The following is a 9,122-nucleotide window of genomic DNA, read 5'->3' as shown; positions in this document are numbered from 1 at the left end:
CTCTGAAGGTGCCGAAAGATGCTGCACTCTACGGCCGAACCTGGCAGACTGAACGAAACTTAACGCTAGACGAGAGACACACGAAGCATGCATCACAATGGATACTCAACAGCATGGAGCGAAGCTTGGCGACCCTAACCACACGGCTACGAGACTGGGTTCGACCTGGTTGGCACAAGGCGAGGAGTGCAAAATTAGATCAGGTGGTGGATCTATTTCTCTCAAGATAGTAATTCCGAGCTGCACCACCAAACAATAAGCACACTTTACTGTCAATGTGGATTTTCGGATTTTCGACTTATTTCAACTCACATAAGAATCCGGTAATACTTATATTTATTCCATTAGACATATACCCATGCCTCATTTTGTGTTTAGTTTAGCTCATAAAAGATGAGAATATGTTTGAGATGGATGACTTCACACACATAAATAAAAAGTAATGATATTTTTGAAATAATGTTTTGATTGGCGGAATTGATAGCAATTGCTTTCTGAAGCGATTTTTATACTCGTTTTCGATTATCTCGAACTATGTATGAAATGCATGGAGACAATACAGTAAATCAGTCTTCGAGTACAGTATCAAAGTGTAGAACTGTGACGTGCTCGAAATTAATACTTAAATATGTTTTGTTTTTTATTCAGACAAGTACAACCTAAACCAGTCATCCATGTTTGTTTCTTCTACGAGTCCAAATAAGAGATCACTGTTACACACTGAGATAAAATCAGCCCACCTCGTTGTTGTCTATCTATGTAGCGCTCGCTTGATGAGAACCATTTTTCCTATGCTTGCCTATTCCTAAGCTGGAATAAAAACCCCTCATTTTTCACTTATCTAAAAATCCTACTTGTCCATGCTGTTTCTTTTCGTTTTTTCTTAAGTACTATGTTAAATGCATACAATGTGACATAAATAAAAAGTTTAAAAACAAGTCTCGCACAAAGTCTTATCCCTCGTGGAAAGAGCTCTGCATTAACGGGAGACCTCCGGTAGGACCGGCAGGTGCGACTGAGTTATCGTTTGACGGAGTCGCTGCTAGGTTGTTGAAATTAATGTTACCACCGAAGGAACTGTTGGACTCACTGGCTACGCTGAGAATGCTACCACTGCTGCTAGGTTTTCGATTCATGGGTGGCTGCGCCAAGGACTGGGTGCTATTCTTTGGTATCATTTGGATCTGCTGATTCAGATCGGCCTCGCTGTTCAGCGACGATATTGACATGGTCCCGGAGGAGTTATCCATCCTTCGACTTCGGCCCGATCCATGGTGATGGTGATGATGATGATGACGGTGTGGATCTTTGGGAGGACGCTTGGACTCCCGATTCGAGTAGCCGGTTCCGGGGCTGCTTGCTGCAGTTGTATCTCCATCACCGAATTCTAAATTACTGTCTATGCTTTTGCGGGGCAGGCTGAAATTTTTGTAGGATTGAGGTACGGGATGATGCTGATGCGGTACTTGTGGTTGTGCTAGTTGGGACTGATCTTGCATTGAATGTATACTCTTACTGCTACGACTAGTACCGGAATTGTGGTAGAAGCTGCGATTACTTTGAGTTTCAAACTGTTCAGATTCTTCCATTTTGCCACTGTTAGAACGCTCAAGTGAGTTGTGGTGATGATGATGAGACCGAGCATGATGGTGATGAGGCTGTTGTTGTGACTGTTGTTGATTTGTGCGAAGAATTTTCTCTCGTTCTAGAGAATGATGATGTTTGCGCTGTTGTTGATGAGACTGATGAGGCTGTTGCTGGTCACGTACTTCCATTTGAGCGTTCCGGCTAAGGGATTGATGACTGGATGATGATGACGGTGTTATAGCATTCAAATTCCCCTGTGAGGACATTCGTTGAGTATTGACACTTAAGACGGATCCTTTTCGATTAAAACTTTGCTCATTTTGCTCAGCTGTAAAAAAAAAACACATCGTTTTCAAAAGTCCTACTTCACATTAATTCGACATACTTCTCTTTTGTGCTTGATACCAAATTTTGAGCCTATGACCTATTTCCGGGAATGTTGGACGGCGTACGGCTTGCTCATGCCAGCATTCCACCATCAGTGAATATACTGCGCTGGGACATGCTTCTGGACATGGTAGTAGCTGCCTAGCTCGGACCATATTGATCACTTCCTGATTGCTGTAGCCGTAGTACGGTTGCAATCCGTAGCTGTAGATCTCCCACAACACCACTCCGAATGACCAAACATCGCTCTCAGTTGTAAACTTGCCGTACAAAATGGATTCGGACGGCATCCATCGGACGGGGAGCAAGGATTTTGATTGAACACTGAAATTTAAAATTTGTATAGTGATTGAAACGAATAGCATTTCACGAAACAAAAACTCACCGATAGTAGTCTGAGCTGTAGATGTCCCTCGACAGTCCAAAATCCGATATCTTAACGGTTAAATTATCTCCTACCAAGCAATTTCTAGCCGCCAGATCTCGATGAACGTAGTGATGGCTTGCCAGATATTCCATTCCATCACAAATCTGCTGAGAAATCAACAAAAACTGGAGTTGCGTCAGCTGCTTTCCTTCATTCGGTGAATTGGCAATTAGAAACTCATGTAAATCTCCTTGTGCCATGTACTCAAAAAGCATGCATAGAGGTTCTTCTTTCAGAACAACCCCCAAAATGCACACAATGTTATCATGCTTGAGGTCTGAAATCAGCTCTATCTCTCGCTTAAAATCGGCTTGCGTTTTCGCGCTAGCGTTTTCCTTCAAAGCTTTAACTGCGACAAAAATCTTATCGCCATCTTTTTGGGTGAGTTCTCCCTTGTAAACCTTTCCGAAAGCACCTTCACCAAGCTCTTCGACAAATCGTACATCTTGTAGAGTATACTGAGGGACTCGAGCAATACCATTGTTTCTGGACTGAGAAGTTTGACCTTGACCACCATTTTGACCAGTGATCAATCCTTGAATACCTCCATTTTCTGCATTTCGACTGATAGCACCCGTTGAGTTTTGATTAGCTATCAATGAGGTCATTTCAATCGGAGAATTGTGTCGGGAGTTCCCATAAATGTTCTTATCGGCATTTGGTAAGTTGATCTGGAATAACAAGTATGTTGATAATCGCATTCAATAAGCGTCTTAGGACTTACATTTTGTATATTTGATACTCCGTGCTTCCTATACTTTTTACAGCATACTATTGTTACGATGACCACTATCAACGTACAGAATGCTATGAAGCCCACAATAATGTAAAGCCACATTCTTTCCGAGCACCGCGGAATGTCGCAAAACTCCATAGTTTTCTTTAAATCAACATAGCACCAAGGGAATTCTCTTTCTCCACCAGGATTTCTAGAAGATAAAAAAACAACAAGAATTTATTGCATTTCCAACGGACTTTAAGTTTTGTTTTATTCTTACCGGCAATAGTTGTGACCTGCTAGCTCCGGATAGTTGGAAATTTCTCGCATCAATTTAGACCACCGCATACATGGTCTGCCAGTGTTGGATTTGTCCAGAATTCCCCTATAACTGTACCCATTCTCCCAGTAACAGTCATCGTCTTTGTTGATGTCCATCTCAATTCCCAGTCTCATACACTCCATATCGCCGGAGCTTCCCAATCCGCCTATCCCATTCAAAATAGTGCCATCCACGGAATTCTGCAGCGGCAAATCATCACATTCCTCCAACGGCAATTTTTGACCAATCGTTGGATGTCTCTTAGCAATTGCGTATTCCTTCTGACACAGCTCGTTCTCCAGCAATTCACAATCGTTACGACAAATTCGTCTCAAATTTTCCGTATTTCTTGTAGGTGGATAGTTTTTTCTACTGTTGCTGTTCGCAGAATACGACGAATAGTATCGTTCATCGTTTCCATAAGTATTCTGCTGGAGAAAATTACGGTCGCTCGATCTCCGCTGCCGCCGCCGTTCACTTTCGTCTATTGAGTTCTCCGTTACAATATCCCCGTTGAAATCAATGATGTTTATACTTGGAGTTACTCCTCCACTGAAGTACACCTTCAGTCTCTCAGTTGTCGTGGACATCGTGGTTGTACTTTTCATAGTTATTTTTCGATTGTTCTTCTTTTCGTACGACTTGAACTTAGCTTTGTTCCTCTTGACAGCCTCCGCCGCCGCTTTATTGGCGAAATATTGATGGTTGGTCTTCTCCGGCGTTTGACATACTGGTAGAATACTGTAGCATAAACTTGGCAGAGCATACACCCGGCAGTTAGCGTTCATGTCCTTGGACTCACGAATTACACCGTAGGCGGCTTTCAGCCGTTCCTCCAGAATTTCCATAGTAATGTCCGGTGTGATGAAGACTGTTTGATTCTTGAGATATGCTTCGCACGTGGTTCCGCTGTAGACCTGACAGACGCCAAGCTCCAACTTTTCGTCTTCATCTCGATAGAGCAGTTTTTCCGTTTTCTTCCGACGGGTGAATTTCTCGGCTGATGGCTCCGGTGGAATCAACCTTTGGATATAGGAAGACATAAAAACAACAGTTTAGTTAGATATACCTCAAAAATATTTTATAATTGTGATGAGAAAACAAGAATATTTATTTATATATTGAGTGATCCATGCTTCTCGTAAAACAAGATAAACAAAAAAGGGGTCGTATGTATACCATGTGGAAAGAAACCCACGCTTGTTTAGATAGTTGGTTTAAGGGCTATTCCCATTAAACCGGGCCGGGACCGTGCCGGGCCCCGGCCGTGCCCCGGTCATCGATTTCTTACATGCGATTACTATGGCGTGTTTCACATCACACCGTGCCGGGGCTCGGTCGGTGCCTTTGCGATGAAACCGTGGAACACGTTTTGTTCGTGTGCTCGTGATTTCACACCGTGCATTACCACATGTTTTCCACAAGTGGTCGCAGGTTGCCAGTCGTTCCGCATAATATGTATGGGGTCATCCATTAGATACATCACGGTCCTAGGGGGGAGGGGGGGTTTGTGAAAGTGTGACAATGAATGTGTTAAGTATAGCGAAAACCCGAACGAAGGGGGGAGGGGGTGGGGTCTAAAATTCCAAATTTGGATGTGACGTACGTAATGAATGCTCCCTATCATATATGTGAAGCAGAAACGTGGGGAGTGACGTTGCTAAAGAAATTTATTGTCACTCCGTTGAATTTCTTTATCGTGGGATTAGACATAGAAATTTTCGCCTTCTATTTTGGTTCAAAAGCCTAGGCGCGCCATTGCCGAACTAGTCCCAGTTCCCCACTACCTGAGCTGTTAATATTTTACCGCTTTTTACGAAAAAGAGAGATGACCATCAGCAACACCCACTAAGCAGGACAACCGCAAGCACATCGGGATACAACCAGATGGCCTGAATGTTCTGGTGTCCATGGTGGACGGCCGACACTTCTCGGATGATATTGATGTCATCGAATCATCAACTCTAATAACTATTTCTTCGTCAGTACGATTCGAGCACGGTTATTAACCGTGGAGAACTCAAAGACTAAGCGACAGATGCGATTCAATATCCAGCGTTTCTCAGCAGAAAGTGTAACAAACAAGCTACCATCAGAGGCTTGATGTGCAAGCATTTAAGGGTATTCAAAACAAAACAAAACTGTAGAGAATAGATGTAATTAGGTAAACATAATAAAAAAACGTACCACAGTGGTACGTGATCGCCCAGCAGAATAGGAGGTGAAAGTTGCTGCGGTGATCTGAATTGTCTGAGGATGGCTGAAAGAAAAGAGTAGGCCGAAACGTCACACAAATAAAAGGCGTTTTTTCTTTGGCTCACTAAAAATATCAATAAAAATGATTAATAGAGAAATTGCTGTATAAATTATGGGAGGAATACCTACAGAAATTTCTGAAGAGAAATCTCATGAGAAAATCCTAGAAGAAATCCTACATAAACTTCTGGAGGACTCCTTGGGGGGATTTTTGGAGAAATCCCAGAAGAGATTTCTGGGGGAATCCTTGTAGCCAGAACTGGGAAAATCTCTAGCGAGAATCCTGGAGGAATGCCTGGAGAAACTTCTGAACAAATTCTGGGCTTAATTCCTTGAGGAATATTTGGATAAGACGTGATAAGACCCAGCCAGAATTCCTGGAGAAATTTCTTGGAACAATCCCTGGAAGAATTCCTGAAGAAATCTCCAGAGGAATTCTGGGAGGAGTTGCTGGAGAAATTTCTGAAAAAAAAACCCTTGAGAAATTCCAGGATTTCCTGGAAGTACCCTTGGAGGAATTCCTGGAGGAATCTCTGGAAATATCCCGTGGAGGAATCTCCGAAGAAAACCCTGGAGGAATGTCTGGAGGAATCCCAGAAAAAATCCTAAAGTATTCCTGAAGAATTCCCTAGAAGAATCTCTGAACAAATCCCCAGAGGACTTCCTGGAGAAATTCCTGAAGAAATTGCTGATATAATTTCTGAACAATAACCAGAAGCAATTCCTGGAGGAAATCCTAAATAAATTCCTTGGGTATTTCCAGGAGGAATTCCTGGAGAAGTTCCTAGAAAAATTGCTGGATGAAATCCTGGAGGAATGCCTGAAGGAATTCCTAGAGGTATTCATAGGAATCTCTAGAGGAAATCTTGAAAGAATTACTGGATGAATTTTTGAAGAAATCTTCAGAGGAGTTCTGGGAGATTGGTATTTCTATTATTTTTCTTTTTCTAAAAAAAAAGCCCTTGAGAAATCCCCGAAGGAATTCCTGAAAGAATCCCTGGGGGAATCCTTGAAGAAATCTGTGTAGAAATCCGTGGAGGAATCTCAGTAAATCCCTGAAAAATCCTGAAAGTATTCCTGGAGAATTCCCTGGAAGAATCCTTGGAATAACTTCTGGGGGATTTCCTGGAGGAATCCTTGGAGAAATTTCTGGAAGAATCCCTGAAGCTATTCCTGATGGAATCTCAGGAGAAATTCCTGGAGCAATACCTGAAAAAAATCCCTAGAGGAATTGCTGACATAATTTCTAAAGGATGTCCAGCAGCAATTCCTGGAGAAATATTTGATGGAATTTCTGAAAAAAAAATCTGGGGGTAATTCCTTGATAAAATTCTGGAGGGCTTCCTGTGGGAATTGCTGGAGGAATCCATGAGGTAATTCCTGGTGGAATCTCTAGAGGTATTTTTGAAAGAATTACTGGATGAATTTCTAGAGGAATCTCCAGGGGAATTTCCTAAAAAATTCCTGGAAAATTTTCTGAAATATTTTCTTAAGAAATCCCTAGGGGATTTCCTGGAGGAATCTTTGAAGTATTTCCTGGAGGAATCTTCGAAGGATTTCCATGAGCAATCCCTGGGAAAATCCCTGAAAAAAAATCGGGATTTCGGATGAATACCGGAAGCAATTCACGAAGGAATGCCAGGAGAAATTCCTGAAGAAATGCCAGGAGGAATCCCTGAAAATTTCCTGAGGATATTCTTGGAGAATTTCCTGGAAAATTTTCTGAAGAAATTCCCAGAAAATTTTCTGAAGAAAATCCTGGATTTGCTGTCATATTTTCTGAAGGATGTCCGGGAGCAATTCCTGGATAAATTCCTTGAGAAATTCTTGGAGGAATTCCTGAAGAAATTCTTGGAGTAACTCCTCGAGGATTTCCCGGAGGAGTTGCTGGAGAAATTCCTGAATGAAATCTTGGGAGAATTTCTTTGGGTATTTCTGAAGGAATCATTGAAGGAATTCATGGAAAAAATCTTACATCAATTACTAAATAAATTTCTGGGGGAATCTCTAGAGGAACTCTGGGAGAAATTTCTGAAAAAAATCCCCTAAGAAATTCCTGCAAGAATTGAAAAAAAAAAATCTGGAGCTATTCCTGGATAAATCCTCAAAGGAATTTCTGAAATCCCTGGGGAATCATTGGAGAAATTCGTGGAGAAATCTCTAGAAAAATCCCTAACGCAGTTCCTGGTGGAATTTTTAGCGGATTTTTTGGAGAAATCCTTGCAGTAACTCATGGAGGAAGATCTGGAACAACTCTTGGAGGAATTCCTGGAAAAATTCCAAAAGGTGTTCCTAGAGATAATCCTGGAAAAATTTCTAAAAGAATCCCTGAAGGATTCCTGGAGAAATTCCTGGATGAACTGCTGACATAACTTATTAGGTAATCCCTTGAATAATTTCTGGAGGAATGCCTGCATGAATTTCTGGAGGAATCCCAAAAAGAATTCCTGAAGCGATCCCAGAAGTCCCTAAAGCAATTCCTGGAGGAATATCTGGTGGAAGTCCTGGAGGAATCGCTGAAAAAATCATAGAGAAATCTCTGCAAGAATCCAAGGAGGAATCCATGGAAGAATGCCTGGAAAATTTCTCGGAAGAAAGCTTAGGAAAGCTTTCTGATGGAATTCTTGGGTGATTCTCTGAAGTTATTCCTGAAGTAAATACCTTAAAGAATTCCTAGATAAATTTCTGTAGGAATTCCAGGTGGAATTCTACGGACAATCCCGGAAGCAATTTCTGGAGAAATCTCAGGAACTACTTCATGAATTACAATTCATGAAGGAATGCATTGAAGAAACCTTGGAGGATTTCTTGGAGGAATCACTGAAAAAAAATGTAGGAATTCTTGGAGGGATTCATGGGGGATATCCTAGAGGAATGCCTGAAGGAATTCCTGAAGGCGTCTTCAGAGGAACTCCAGCAGAAATCTCTAGAGGAATTTCTTGCGGAATTTCTGGAGGAATGTCTAGATGAATTCCTGGAGGAATTTTTGAATAAATCCCTGCAGGAATTCCCAGAGGAATCCCTGGAAAAAATCCCAAAACATTAATGGTAGATAAATTTCTTAAGAAATTCGTAGAAGAATACCAGGAATAACTCCTGAAGTAATCGCAGATGGAATTTTTGGAGACATTTTGAAGGAATCCTTAGAAGAGTTCCTGAAGACACTTCAGAAAGAAACCCGGAATCAATTTCAAGAGGAGTTAGTAAGGAAATCCTTAAACAGATCCTGGAGGAAGCGCTGAATTAATTCCTGGAGGAAATCCTTAAGGAATATAAGGAGGAATTTCTGAAGAAATCTTAAGAAGAGTTCATGGGAAAGTCTTTGGAGGAATTTTTAAAATAAGTTGTTCCAGAAAGAATCACAGAAGCAAACCCGAGTTAAGCCTTTCAGAACTCTTGGAGGAATCCCTGGAGGATACCCTAGA

The 9,122-nt window shown here is 41.6% G+C and overlaps 1 protein-coding gene across 6 annotated transcripts in view; it reads right to left on the bottom strand.

Annotated features, from left to right (window-relative positions):
- Positions 1-319: 319 nt before the first annotated feature.
- The window catches only part of LOC109403057 (tyrosine-protein kinase transmembrane receptor Ror), a 278,655-nt gene continuing 269,852 nt past the window's right edge, over positions 320-9,122 (bottom strand). For all 6 annotated transcript variants that reach the window (XM_062852354.1, XM_029879982.2, XM_029879985.2 and 3 more), the window contains 5 exons: positions 3,400-4,464; positions 3,126-3,330; positions 2,360-3,072; positions 1,973-2,298; positions 320-1,915 (listed from right to left, as the gene is read on the bottom strand). In XM_062852354.1, the coding sequence (XP_062708338.1) occupies positions 954-1,915; positions 1,973-2,298; positions 2,360-3,072; positions 3,126-3,330; positions 3,400-4,289 (3,096 nt within the window). In that variant the 5' untranslated portion in view covers positions 4,290-4,464 and the 3' untranslated portion in view covers positions 320-953. The remainder of the gene's footprint in view (positions 1,916-1,972; positions 2,299-2,359; positions 3,073-3,125; positions 3,331-3,399; positions 4,465-9,122) is intronic.

The sequence above is a fragment of the Aedes albopictus genome, chromosome 2, assembly GCF_035046485.1.
Source record: "Aedes albopictus strain Foshan chromosome 2, AalbF5, whole genome shotgun sequence".
Classification (NCBI taxonomy): domain Eukaryota; kingdom Metazoa; phylum Arthropoda; class Insecta; order Diptera; family Culicidae; genus Aedes; species Aedes albopictus.
Note: the sequence above shows the minus strand (reverse complement) of the source record. Positions and strands in the feature narration are given on the sequence as shown.